The sequence below is a fragment of the Eubalaena glacialis genome, chromosome 2 (genome assembly GCF_028564815.1).
Source record: "Eubalaena glacialis isolate mEubGla1 chromosome 2, mEubGla1.1.hap2.+ XY, whole genome shotgun sequence".
NCBI lineage: Eukaryota > Metazoa > Chordata > Mammalia > Artiodactyla > Balaenidae > Eubalaena > Eubalaena glacialis.
Window position 1 is genome coordinate 108,231,700 of NC_083717.1, and position 15,098 is coordinate 108,246,797.

The 15,098-nt window shown below is 34.7% G+C and overlaps 1 protein-coding gene across 1 annotated transcript in view; it reads left to right on the forward strand.

Annotated features, from left to right (window-relative positions):
• The window catches only part of UBR1 (ubiquitin protein ligase E3 component n-recognin 1), a 151,198-nt gene that overhangs the window by 103,896 nt on the left and 32,204 nt on the right, over nucleotides 1-15,098 (forward strand). The window contains exons 28-34 of the mRNA XM_061180408.1: nucleotides 341-427; nucleotides 1,380-1,561; nucleotides 5,637-5,842; nucleotides 7,234-7,327; nucleotides 8,096-8,245; nucleotides 11,061-11,158; nucleotides 14,415-14,508. Coding sequence (XP_061036391.1) covers nucleotides 341-427; nucleotides 1,380-1,561; nucleotides 5,637-5,842; nucleotides 7,234-7,327; nucleotides 8,096-8,245; nucleotides 11,061-11,158; nucleotides 14,415-14,508 — 911 coding nt within the window. The remainder of the gene's footprint in view (nucleotides 1-340; nucleotides 428-1,379; nucleotides 1,562-5,636; nucleotides 5,843-7,233; nucleotides 7,328-8,095; nucleotides 8,246-11,060; nucleotides 11,159-14,414; nucleotides 14,509-15,098) is intronic.

Below are 15,098 nucleotides of genomic sequence, written 5' to 3' on the forward strand. Positions count from 1 at the left end.
TTGTCTTTATATGTCTTTGCACTAAAAATGTTATTTTAAATTTAAAATTTTTTCCGTAGCAAAAGCAGAGGTATGCTCACCCCTGCAGACTGATCCAGCTGATTTTTGTTATCTCCAACTTCTTCTTAGCTGGATTGCTATTTATTATGTATTTGCAGGTATTTCTATGTGTGTGTGTGTGTGTGTATATATATATACATATATATATAAATATATATAAATAACTTAAGTTTAAGTCAAAGACATTTGGAGACATGATGACAAAATCAGTTGAGTGAATTTTTCTGTTCCTGATCAATCTAACCAAATCTTTTTTTAACATTTCATCTGTTTTTCACAGATGTTTGACACCGTGAAGCGATTAAGAGAAAAATCTTGTTTAATTGTAGCAACTACATCAGAATCAGAATCTATTAAGAATGATGAGGTAATAACATTATAATGATGATGACGTTCATCTGTCTTTGAACTTTACTGGTATAAGGGAGCTGCTTCTTTTTGTGAGAAGGAACCTGTTTATTGTAAGGTATATAGGATGTCTACTATTGTTCATTGTGTTTCTGTACCACAGGGATTAGTGGTAGTTGACATACATAGTTATCCAATATAATATATGTATTTCACAAAAGCAGAGGAAATTGACGTTCAGTGCAGCGCTGTTGAAAATACCATATTTTATTAATTTTTGAAGTATTTTAATGTCTGAAATTGGAATATGTCTTATATTCCATGCCTTCTTGTTATTTAATCAGCAGCATTCTTAGTGGAACACAAGATTATGGTGCATCTAAGATTTAATGAAACACGGTAATGTTTAGGTTATGAATTTCCATAATATAACGAATCAGGTTTTGATGATTCTAATCTCGAAATTATTAGAATATTATTACTTGTGGTTAATAACTATCTTTCTTAAAAGAAAAACACTGGACTTAAGTTAAAATAAATAAAAAGACACCAATACATTTCAGTAATGTTGTTAAAGTTCTCATTCTTAGCAATGTGTTTAGTAGTAACTGTTAGACATCATCAAGTTGGCTTTAAATTGATTAAATGTCAGTGGTTAAATGATTGACAAATGATTCAAAATTATTGTTTCATTTAATTTTGTTTCTTAATATACCTGCATTGAATATAAAAGACAGTTTATTAGATATTTAAGATACTTGGCATTTTAAGTTAAAAAAATTTTTTTGATAAGTTAAATTATTGAAGTAACCAATGGAACAATTAATTGTAAGATGTGATGGAGCCTGTATGTTAATTTTGAGTCATCAGATTGAATCTGAGTTTACTCTAGGAAATTTTGCCTGACTGAACAGTATACGTAAATTTTCACAATGGATCTTACCTAATTTTTCTGGTCTTTTAATACCCAGATTACTCATGATAAAGAAAAAGCAGAACGAAAAAGAAAAGCTGAAGCTGCTAGGCTGCATCGCCAGAAGATCATGGCTCAGATGTCCGCCTTACAGAAGAACTTTATTGAAACTCACAAACTCATGTATGACAGTACGTCAGAAATGTCTGGGAAAGAAGACTCCATTATGGAGGAAGAGAGGTAAAATAAAGCAAAACTAAAAATTAGCAACCCAGTTTCTTGTAGGAAAAATTACATATTCACTTTAAATAATATTTTTTCAAAATATATTTCAAAGTAAGAGAAATTACACTATTTTTAAGCTAGCAAGGGCACAGTGAAGCCTCTTACTGGATGTAATTTTATGTTGATAAACTGTTCAAGTGCACAATGAAGTTAGTCGGGAACCTTTATGCACAAAAAGACATGACGATGGAAACAGCAAAGATAGAAATCAGCTCCTGTTATCTTGTACGTGCGGACTTCTTTAGGTACACATTTATGTATCAGTTCATATATTCCACATCATTTTTATGAGTTCTGGTAAGAATGACTGCTGCTATTACAGATTGAAAAAAAACCCTTCACCTGAAAAAGATGGTCCATGTTAATTTTTCCTTTTTTCTAAAAAAGAAAGAAGGCAACGCCTATAGTTTTAGTCATGGAGAGCACATTGGAATGGGAATTAGTAAACCTCATTTTCTGACTATGAGACTATGCTGTGCTCTTGGGGAAATCGGTTAACTTTCTGAGAGTAGTGTTTTGTGGGCTGTTATTTAGATACAGTGAGAAAAGGGAGGAGGCAAAATAATGGTTCTTTGAAAAGCATTCCAATTTAAAATATTGAAAATCCCTTCTATGCTTATTTTTAAAAACAAGCTTTCACTGCTCCTTAAAACAATGCGTGTTGTGGATACTTTTAGGAAATTGTGCTTCTGCAATAACAGTAGACAGTAAACATTATACTTTACATAATTTGTCTGTAATCCTGAAGCTGAGTATGCTAACAAAGAACCACAAAGAATACTGACTCTATATCTTAAAGATTAAAATATATATGATGGTAAACTATCCTGGGATGACAACAGTAATAAAACTAGAAACTAATACAAAACTTTAAACAACAAGCAGAAGTCCCAACCCTCTTGATATTAGCTATGAACAATATAACATTTAGAAAGTAATGAACAAGAGACTACTGTATATTTATTCAAACAAGAGGACGTAAGCAGAAATGTACTCAGAATTAATTAATGGCCCTAATGCTTTCATAATATATTTTTATTGCCTGATTGATTGTACACATAAAATTGTGTATGTGTTCTCACTGAAAACAATTCACATAACACAGTTAAGTCTCCTTTGACCGTCCTCTACATTCCTGATCTTTCTCCACAGATAACCATTGTGATAATAACTATGGTTCTAGGTGTCTTTCTATGCATTTGTAAACATGTGTGCGTGAATAATAATGAGTCTTGTTTTGTGTGTTTTAGTGGCTTTTTAAAATTTTACCATCCTTTTTTGTTCTGTGGGTTGCTTTTTCATTCAGTGTCTTTTAAATCTTTTCATGTCAATACAGATAGACCTTTAGTGTAGATTCTACATCATTCTTTATGACTGCTGCATAGTATTCCATAGTATGGATATATAATATTTTATTTATCATATAATATTTTATTTATCAGATTTTGGACATTTAAGTTGTTTTTCCCTTGTTTCCCAATTTTCCCATATGACAAACAATGTGTCAGAACATTTTTGTATGTTCCTCCTTGCACAATCCTACAAGTACTTCTCAAGGGTGGAATCTAATAAACGAAAGGGCTGGGTCATAATTATTTAAAATTTTAATAGATACTGCCACATTGCCCTCCAAAGTAGTTTCACCAATTTCTACTCCCAGCAGTGTACGAAGAGTTCCTGTTTCTTTCATTCTCACCAATACTTAAAATTATCAGTACTTGAAAATATTTGGTATAATCAAAATTATGAATTTGTGCCCTTCTGAAATTCCCTGATTAGTTAGTACTAGGTTGAGCATCTTTTCTTATAATTATTCACTAGCCTGTTACATTTTGTCTTCTGAGAATTGCCTCTTATTATCCTTTGCCCATCTCTATTGGATGCTTTACTTTTATCTTACTGATTTCTAGAAGTCCTTTAAAATTATGGATATTAAAGTTTGTTTCATGTTTCCCGTATGTTGTCCCTGTTTATTTAACATTAATTATGAAATTTTAGCCATAGCAAAGTTTTCAGTGTTGATAAAGACAGATTTGTCAGTCTTTTCGAGTTTTAACTTTTTGTATCTTGTTTAAGAAGGCTTTTCCTATCCCAAAGTCACAAATATATTCTCTTACATGTTTTAAATGTAATTACATTTTTCATTTACATTACATTTACAAATTTGCATTTACAGATTACATTTACATTTACATTTTAAATTTTAATTACAGTTATATTAACACATTTTCCTTTTAAAAATCAAATGTTAGAGATAAAGCTAAAGTTCCATTTGAGTACTGGCCCAAATCCTGCACCCCTTTCTGCCCTTCCTCAGAGATACTCTGGTTATAAGTTTTACGTATATCTTATAAGAATTTTTACTGTGCTATTAGATACAAATATATGTAACCATAGAAATTATATAGTGTCATTCAGCCTTTTGTTTTATTTGCATAAATGGTATTATGCATGTATCATTCTTCAGTTTCCCATTTTCATTTAATATTATGTCTTGGAAATCTGTATATGTATGTTCTTACATATAAAACAAGCTCAGGTACTTCCCTGGCGGTCCGGTGGTTAAGACTCCGCACTCCCAATGAGGGGGCCCGGGTTCAATCCCTGGTCAGGGAACTAGATCCTGCATGCTGCAACTAAGAGCCCGGATGCCGCAACTAAGACCCAGGGCGGCCAAATAAATAAATAAATAATAATAAAAAAACAAAAACGAAAAAACCAAGCTTAGCATTCCTCATTCTTGGCATTTGGGCAGCAGTTCTTTCTCATGCCTGATGAATTGCAGGGCATTTAGCATCTCTGGCCCTTCATCCACTGAAGTCCAGTAGTGCCCCCTAGTCCTTATGATAACCAAAAAGTTAACTTTACCCACATGTTGCTGAACGCCTCCTAAAAAGTAGTAAGTACCACACCTAGCTGAGACCCATCTTTTAAAAACTGCATACTATTCTGTATTATGTAATTTCACTTATACTGATGATAACCATTTAAGTTATTTCCAGTTTGTTGGATGATATATGATATTGCAGGGAGCTTCTTGCATGGATAGTGAGGCAGTATTACACGGCATGGCCTGTGAAGTCAGATCATCTGGGTTAAATCCTGGCCCGGTTACTTCCTAGATGAATCATTAGATAAGTCTCTTACCATCTCTAGGCCTCAGATTCTTCATCTGAAAAATAGAGATAATAATAGTACCTGCCTTATAGGATTGTTGGAAGGATTAAATGAGGTAACATAACTTAAAGTATTTGAAGCAGTGCCTCATATTACAATTAGTGCTTTGTAAGTATTTGCTCTTATTTATTATATTATTGTACACATTGAATACATCTTATGAATTGCTAAATCATTAAGATGTATGTTTTAAATTTTAATAGCTACCAAAGTAGAACAGAAACTTAAATGCCTAATAAGAGGGAATGGATGAAACTGTTATGAGACATATAGTGAGAGTACTGTGCAGCCATTTAAAAATAATGTTTCTGAAGCAAATTTAATGACATGAGAAAACAGCTAAGATATAAGTGAATAAAGCAGGACACAAACCGTATATGTAATGTGATCTTAATTGTGTAAAAAATGTTATAAATAGAAAGCAGACTGGAAGCAAATGTACAAGTCGTTATTTCTAGGTTGTGAGAGTATGATGCTTTTTATTTTCCTCTTTATACTTTTCTAGACTTTCCAAAATTTCTTAATAAGTATGTATTACTTTTATAATCAGAAAAAACAGATTCACAGCTTCTTGGTACAGTAAGTTAACTATAATTATAATATGCATTCTACTTTGTGATCTGCTTTTTTTCTTTTTCACTTAGCAACACAGAATGTATTTTCTAGTAAGCAAATTAACTGATAAAAGTCAGAAAAATCAAGGGGGAAGATTTTAAGCTAATATTGCTAAATATAATTTTTTTTTTTTTTTTTATTCTTAAAGTTCTTGCCCTAAAGTTACTTAAAATCTACCAAAATATAAAGACAAGTGACCAAAACATGTGTCCTCATTTCTGGTCGTTTCTCTTGGTAGCACCCCAGCAGTCAGTGACTACTCTAAAATTGCTTTGGGTCCTAAACGGGGTCCGTCTGTTACTGAAAAGGAGGTGCTGACATGCATCCTCTGCCAAGAAGAACAAGAGGTGAAACTAGAAAATAATGCCATGGTATTATCGGCCTGTGTCCAGAAATCCACCGCCTTAACCCAGCACAGGGGAAAACCCATAGAACTCTCAGGGGGTATGTATTGTTTAATAAATGTCTTTTTGAGCATTTCTTTTCATACTTGTGTAATTAGAAAAAATACTATCTGAAAGAAGTTTGGGAGTGAGATTGTATTTAGCCTTATTTGGTCAGATCACATTTTACCCATGTGTAAAATGGACGCTAGATTTTTACATGCCATATTGGCTCCTTTGTCTGTTTTTTAAAATTTTGGTTAGCACATGGCCACATTGCTCATTCTGTGTATCTTTCTATCTATCTCCATTTCTTTTTGCTGAACCATTTGAAAGTAGGAATTCATGACATTTCATCCCTAAATATTTCCACATGCATTTTCTGAAACTAAAGATAATCTATTATATATCTACCATACCAGTATAACATTTAAGAAAATTACTAATTCAGTAATATCATCTAATATAAAAATCCGTATTTGAATTTCCCCAACTGCCCTCAAAATGTCTTTTTTTTAGCTAGACTTTTTTTTCCATTTAGGATTCAGACATGTTTCCTATGTTGCTTATTTTATGTCTGTTTTAATCTAGAATAGTCACTTGCCTTTTACTTTTTTTTTTTCATGATAATTTTTTTGAAGAACACAGGCCAATTTTCCTGTACAGTGTCTTACGTTGTGGATTTGTCTGGTTGTTGCCGTGTGGTTAGGTTCTTGTTAAACATTTTCTTGGCTGGAGTACTTATTAGGTAATATGTTGTAATTCTTATATCACATCAGGAGTTAGCTGCTTTATTTTTTAAATACCCTTGGAATAATAATAATGATAAAAAAGGTTAACATCTAATGAATACTCACCATGTGCCAGGCACTGGTTAAGTGCTTTATGTGTATTTACTCACTTAATCTTCATAACAGCCCTGTGATTTAGGTACCAGTATTGGCTCCATTTACAGATGAAGAAACTGAGGCACAGAGAAATTAAGTAACTTGTCAGAAGCCACAAATTATAAATGGTGAAATCAGATTTTGAACCCCATAGTCTGTGCTCTTAGCCAGTAGATTATATTGCCCCTAAATATCCCTTAAAGTTACCCAGTCAAATCACTTTTAAAATACAAAAGTAAACTGTGCTTGATCATAGAAAATCACTTCAACAACCAAGATAATGCAACTTAAAACCTAATGTTAAAATAAAATGTACATCAAGAATAGAAGTTTTCATTAATCTATACTAATCACACCTGGAAGTCTAGCTTTATATTTTCCTCTTTTTACTTACTCTTAAGAATATATATACTACTGCCATGATATTGTGACACTTTTATTGGACATTCCTAAGAAAGTTTATGATAAGAATTTTAGACCTGATAACCTCCTTTTCTGTTTGTTTTCTTTTTATGATTGTGGGGCAGATGAATACATACCTCATATTTTTGTCTTTCTGTATCAGAAACCGTGGACCCACTTTTCATGGATTCAGACTTGGCATATGGAACTTACACAGGAAGCTGTGGTCATGTAATGCATGCAGTGTGCTGGCAGAAGTAAGTTGTCCTTCTGACATGTTCTTGAAAGAAGCTAGGAGTATTGAAGTTCTCTAAAGGCCACAAAAAGGCATGTTTTCTCGTGTCTTCTTTTTTTCTTATTTGAATAACTGAAGCAGTTTTGATTACTGATTTTGTTTGCATGATACTCATTATAGTATCACCCTTAGAAATTGGTGTGTAAAGTTATCAACTTAAAATTTTCACTGTACTTGCTTTGCACAAACTAATTAGTCTCTTTTGATCAGTATTTGTATAAAAGAAGTAATAATCTTTATAAAAATCTCATTCCCCTCAAAACATAGAGGGAAAAGTACCTTTGCGATAGAATAGGGGGCATGAAGTTCTAGTTGTATATCTGGAAGAGATAAAAGTTCAGAAATATAATTCCTGGGAAATATTTTGTATAGGGTTTACCTTTTTGGCATCAGATTAAAATACATAATTTTCCTATAATAGCCCTTACTACTTCAGTTGGTCATTGGAAACTGAGGGAGATAGTATCTGTATTGTATCTCCATGCTGTTGAGGCAGGAGACAAGTTATAATTCAGTAAAACTATTTTAAATTTGTTTCTGCCCTGATGTGTCCTCCAGTTTGCCCCCAAAAGAATGGGCATCCTATTTCTTCTGTAATTATAATTTGTGTATTTTTGCATGTAGATTCTAAAGATGTTTATTGAGGCAAAAATTCCAGATTTTTTTCACTTGGATTAGAGCAAAGATACGTGTGTAGTTTTGAATGGACCTGTGTCTTGGAATTTTGCAGGTATTTTGAAGCTGTACAGCTGAGCTCTCAGCAACGCATTCATGTTGACCTTTTTGACTTAGAGAGTGGAGAATATCTTTGTCCTCTTTGCAAGTCTCTGTGCAATACTGTGATCCCCATTATTCCTTTGCAACCTCAAAGGATAAGCAGGTATATTTTAATTTATGTTTTGGTTAATTTTTTTTTTAAGTTGTCTTTAATCCTTTCGTTGTGACTGTTTTAATTAGATTACTAGTTTCTTTTTTGCTATTTAATTAATACTTTTTCATTTTATAACTTGTATTCAACTTTAAAAATATGATAAAAGCCCCAATTTTTGGTTTCTAAAGGAACTGGAATATTCATTTACTCAAGTCTGCATGTTTTGCATCTGTCTTCCAACAGCCATTAAAGCAATAGAACTTTGATCTCCATCTTAGCACTCACAGAAGGAAGAAAGTTGCAAAGATCCATTCCTTTCTTATAGTCCTTTGCCAGCATTAGAGTTGCTATTAGGAGTTTGGTTGCTTTGCAGGTCTTTGTATTATTATTTTTATTCTATTTTTCTGAAGATCCAAATGCTGTAGTTGTAGAGACATGGACAAAAGGTTAACTATAAAGGTAAATAAAAACGATAGATTCATCTATGGATAGTTTTTTAGTGTTTAGAATAAATTTTTAAACTTTTATATTCTGACCATCTGTGAATAGAATTTAATAGCAAATTTATTAGTTTTTTTATGACAACTGGAACATGTAATTGTATATTTCTGTATTCTCACTATTCTACATTATGATAACAGTACTATTTATTATTATTATTATTTCAGTTTTTTTTAACTCAGTGACTTTGTAGTGATAGACCTAAGTTTTTCTAAAGAAAATGATTTTATTGATAAAACACTTTTAACATGTTTTCACAACATAAGAGTTCAAAGGTGATAGGTTTGGCAATCAGCGTCAGTAAGTAGTTGCTCTGTCTCTACTATTCCATGTCATTAGAAAACATAATTTTGAATTGTTTTCCATTTAGTGTATTGGGACGTAGAATGTCATCTTTTAGGAAGAAGGTGACATCACAAAGATTTATCTTTTATTTATTTATTTATTTTAATTTTATTTATTTTTTGGCTGTGTTGGGTCTTCGTTGCTGCACATGGGCTTTCTCTAGTTGTGGTGAACGGGGGCTACTTGCTCTTCTTTGTGGTGCGCGGGCTTCTCTTTGTGGTAGCTTCTCTTGTTGCCAGGCACGGGCTCTAGGCGCGCGGGCTTCAGTAGTTGCAATGCGTGGGCTCAGTAGTTGTGGCTCACGGGCTCTAGAGTGCAGGCTCAGTAGTTGTGGCTCACAGGCTCAGTTGCTCTGTGGCATGTGGGATCTTCCCGGACCAGGGCTCAGACCATGTCCCCTGCATTGGCAGGTGGATTCTTAACCACTGCGCCATCAGGGAAGCCCTCCTTGATATCTTAAAGAATAGGATGCTTCAGGGCAGTCCTTTCTAAAGTTAGACTGATCCTTACAACTAGGTCTCTTCAAACCCTGTGACACTTTTAGTCTGTAGTAACAATTTTGTTACTTAGGATCTGAAATACATAATTATACATAACATTTTTATTAGGCATTTGAACTTACCTGTATAGTTGGAATATATTTGCCTCTTTTGTTAGAAAATCAACGTGAGTATAACCTAAGATACTAAAGAGCATATAAAAAACTTTATCAAAACTAATAATAAGCTAGCATTTTTAAAGAAAATTGGTCATAACAAATCAGAGTACACTTTCACTTCTGAGAACTGAAAAAATTCTTAGATCAAATTTGTGCCCAGAGATGTGAATTTTGGCACAGTTCATTGTATATTTTAACTTCACTTAAAGCTGTCCTTTCAGTAAGCAAATCTCTACTTTATAGTCCTTTTTAATAGCACTGTTTCTGGTCCCCCTTGGTTGTTAATAACAGTTTGGGTCAAGCCCCTGCCCTTACAGAATTTATATTACAGAGAGGAGAGACCAACGGTAAACAGAAAAATACAGAGTATTGAGTAGTGAGAAATACAGAGAAAAACTAAATTGGCAGCATAAAGGGCTAGAGACAGACCAGTGCATGAGGTTCTCTACAGATTGAGTCGGCAGGGAGCTCCTCTCCAAGACGGTGACATTTGGATAGAGACCTGAATGAAGTGAAGGACAAGCAGTGCTACTCTCTGAGAGAAGAGAATTCTAAGCACAGGCAATATCAAGAGCAAAGACCCTGAAGTAGGAACAAATCAGCATGTTGAAGGTGAAGCAAGAAGGCAGCAAGTTCAAGGCCCAGGAAGAAGGCAGTATGCTTGGAATGGAGCAAGCAAGGAACCAGATCCTAAAAGGGCTTATGAGCTAAGATTTGAAGTTAGAACTGTATTTTATGTGTGATGGAAAACCATTGGAATGTTTTGGATAAGGAAGTGATACAATCTGATTTACATTTTTAAAAGATCTTGCTGGCGGTTGTGTGATGAATATATAGATAATAAAGAAGCACCGCTGTGGATGCAGGAAGAACAGTCTATTGAAGTAGTCCAGGTGAGGGATAGTGTAACTTGGATTAGGGTAGTAATGATGGAGATAGAAAAAAGTGATCAACTTGGAATACATTTAGAAGATGAAACCTGTAAGACTAGCTGATAGATTAGAATGTGGGGTGTGAAGGAATCAGATATATCAGTGGTGATACCTAGTTTTTGACTTGAGCAGCTAGAATGGTGATTTCATTTACTGACATTTATTACTTCCAGGTGATGGGTGGTATCTTGTTCTTTGTACTTTAAAATTTTTCTTCCCTCCCAAAACTACATTTTTAGACACATGTGTTTCTATGACCTAGGAAGCTAATCTGGAGGAGTTTGACTTTTTCATACAGCCGTTTATCCATGGAAAGACCCTACAAATTCAGCTTTTCAGTTTGACTTTGTGCCAATGGCTTTAATAATTTTTAAATATCATTTTTCAGTGAGAATACAGAAGCTCTTGCTCAACTTTTGACCCTGGCACGATGGATACAGACTGTTCTGGCCAGAATAACAGGTTATAATATGAAACATGCTAAAGGTTTGCTTAAAATTATTTTATATTTAGCTGTGTGAGATTTAAGTGTCAGAGTCTTTATTTTTTTGAAAGTACTTTTTGCTCTAAAATATGGTTTGCACATACAGATTTGTTAAATATTAGGAAATAGAGGTTTTTTTAGGCCAAGGCTAAGTTTGGCTTAAATCACTTTACTCAATTTAATAATTTTTCATACTATGAGGCAGTATGGACAGTAATTAATCTGGAGTCACAGTGCTTGGATTTAAGTCTTAGATCCATCACTTACTGTCTGTGTGATCTTGGACAAGTTACTTAACCTCTCTGTGCCTCAGCTTTCTTATTTGCAAAGTGGGAATGATAATAGTATCTATCTCATTGATTGAAGGTTTGAGTTATCTTACATAAAGTAGAACAGTGCATGGTACATAGTAAATACTATATAAGTGTTAACTATTATTAATACTGTTAATATGTTGTAATTAACATTAATAACAACAAACGTTTGGAAATTATTACCCCTTTTATATATTCTTCACAATTGAGAGATAAGACTACCTAAAGACTCGGAGAAGTAAACAATGGCAGGCAGATTGGGGAGGAAGTAAAAATCTGAGGAATGTTTACTACAGGCAGTGAGTTTCCTGGGGTTTTTTGTTCCTCCTGTATTTCCCAGTTTTGACCCCAGGGTAGCCTGAGTCACAGAACTATGCAGTGGACATGAACAGTAAAAAATCCAGGAGAGATGCCATCTTTCTGGCCAGAGGACTGGAAAAGAAGCCCCTCAGAGCTGGAGAGTGTAAAGGGAATTCTTTTTTTTTTTCTTTTTTTTTAACATCTTTATTGGAGTATAATTGCTTTACAATGGTGTGTTAGTTTCTGCTTTATAACAAAGTGAATCAGTTATACATATACATATATCCCCATATCTCTTCCCTCTTGCATCTCCCTCCCTCCCACCCTCCCTATCCCACCTCTCTAGGTGGTCACAAAGCACCGAGCTGATCTCCCTGTGCTATGCGGCTGCTTCCCACTAGCTATCTGTTTTACATTTGGTAGTGTATATATGTCCATGCCACTTGTTGTGGTTTTTTTCCCTCTCTTTTGGCTCTTTCCCAAGGCCAGCTCCAGTCATGGAACTGCACTGCCGTGGTGGCCACATAAATATCTAAAATCCCAAGAGAAAACCAGTCTTACTGGCCAAAAGATCTGGGAGAAATGGGACCACTATATTCCAAAAACTGCAGGGTGAATCCTCATTATTTTTTGCTTTGCCTCACAGCTTCACCACAAGGTTAGCCCCAGTCAGCACAGGGGACTAAAACTGAGAGAAATTGGTCATTTTGACCAGGGGAACTGGGAAAAAGGGCCCCTTGGAGCTAGAGAGTATAGGGGGGAATCCCAGAGAGGAGAGAGCTGTAGAAGGGAATCTCCTACTTTTGAGACAAACACAAGTCCTGAGCTCAGCTCCAAGCTGCACGTGTGTGGAACAGGCCCAAAGAAACATAGCAACAGCTTTGAGACTGAAGCTGCATTAAACCACCACTCAAGTCCCAGACTAAGCCCTGAGTAGTACATATACTGGCAGACCCAAACAGCATAGCAAAGGCTCTGAAAACTAACATTGGAACCACCACTCACAGGGAGTGAGACAGAACTTGTTGAACCTAATTTGGGTTGGGTTGATTGCCTACTAGAACAACAACAAAAAAGGTACATTTTTCCAGAGAATGTTAATGCGGACCAGTAATGTTCAAATATATTCACAATGTAATATTCAAAGTATCCAAGACACAATCCAGAATTACTGAAGGTACAGAGAACCAGGAGAATCTGACCAACTCTCAAGGAAAAAAACAGTCAACCAACTGCCAATCCTGAGATGTTTTAGTGTTGAACTTTTCAGACGAAAAGTATAAAGCAGCTTTATAATCATGAAACATGAAGTAAAGGTGAACACTCATGAAGTGAATGGAAAGATAGGAGTCCTCAGCAGGAAAAAATAGAAACTATAAAAAAAAGAACCAAATGGAGATAACAGAATTGAAAAAATACTATATGAATTAAAAAATTAACTGAATGGGGGCTTCCCTGGTGGTGCAGTGGTTAAGAATCCGCCTGCCAATGCAGGGGACACGGGTTTGAGCCCTGGTCTGGGAAGATCCCACATGCCGCAGAGCAACTAAGCCCGTGCGCCACAACTACTGAGCCTGCGCACCCAGAGCCCGTGCTCCCCAACAAGAGAAGCCACCTCAATGAGAAGCCCTCACACCAGAACGAAGAGTAGCTCCCGCTCGCAGCAACTAGAGAAAGCCCGCGCACAGCAACGGAAGACCCAACGCAGCCAAAAAATTAATTAATTAATTAAATCTATTAGAAAAAAAGAATAAAATTTTAACTGAATGGGCTCAGTAGTAGAATGGAGATGGTGAGATAAGAGTCAGTGAATTTGAAATTAGATCAGGGGAAATTATACAATGAAGAATGGACAGAAAAGTGATGCAGAAAAGCGATGCAGTATCCTTAGGGACATATGGAACCTTTTTTTGTTCCCTTTAACCCAACGTTTGTGTCATTGAAGTCCTGAAAAGAAAAAGGATGGTACAGGAAAAATATTGAAGAAATAATAGCTGGAAACTTTCCAAACTTGGAGAAAGACTTAAATTTATAGGTTTAAGAAGCTCAGTGAACCTCAAACTTAAAAGCATACCTAGATAGGTCATACTCAAACTGCTGAAAACCAAAGATGAAGAAAAGAATCTCAAGAGCCACCAGAAAAAATCAAGTCATTTCACATACGGGAATAACAATTCTAATTTGATGAGGAAATGGAGCCACAAAGAGGTTTAGTATTAACCCAAGGTCTTAGTCACTGGCAGAGCTAGGATTCATACCCAGGCAGCTTGGCTCCAGATCCTTGTTCTTATTCACTAACGCATGCTGCCTTACTAGTAGAATACTATGCATTCGTTAAAAATAGAAATATAGAGGGTCAGTTACCGATGTGGAAGACATTTATGATCTATTAGTGAAAAACCAAGATACAGAACAGTACTAGAGATGTTGTCCTTTTTAAAAAAAATCTACACGTGTAACATTTATATGGAGAACAGAAGAATATCACCCTAATGCCGTCTGGTTATCTAGGTGGAGAAATTGTGAATGATTATTGCTTATTAACATTTTCTAAAATGATCATATATAATTTACAAAAGCTAGAAAAGTGTGTGTCAGGCTACACTCCTGTGATTTTTCTTTCTTTTTCCTTTTAATTTGTAAGGAGAAAAGCCAACAATGCCAGTCTTGTTTGATCAAGGAATGGGTGATTCCACTTTTGAGTTCCATTCTATTCTGAGTTTTGGAGTTCAGTCTTCGTAAGTATCTAAACAAGAGAAGTTTGTAAGTGGTTGTGAAAATAAGAGTGAAGAACAGTTCTTCTTTCCTTCCTTCTTGCTTTATTTGTAAAATTGTTTTCTTTATCCCATTTTTATCTTGTTGCTTTCTCCCTAGAGTTTTATTTGTACTAATGAAATTAAGTGGTTTGAGATATTAGAGTAATATGTATTTAATATGTATTAGGGTGAACCATGCCTATAATTAACTGTTTTTGACCAACAAAAATACTATTTTTATATAGTCCAACCTACAAGAAGAACAGAATTTAAGAGACTTAAGTTAAAATCACATCTGACTTGCTCTGTGACTTCTGAAAAGTCTCAGGTCACTCCAACCCTACCACAATTCATTTTCTTTTTTGTAAGATTGAGACAATGGTCTCCTAACTTACCTCATAAGGTTAATGGAAAGATATTTATGTGAAGGCACTTAGAAAAATATAATATATCCAAATCAGATATTACTATTTAATGAATATTATCTGAGGTACATTTTTCTAGTTGTGATCCTTGTTTACATGATGTATCCCATTGCTACTGAAAATATTTGTTACTTGCAACAAATAGAA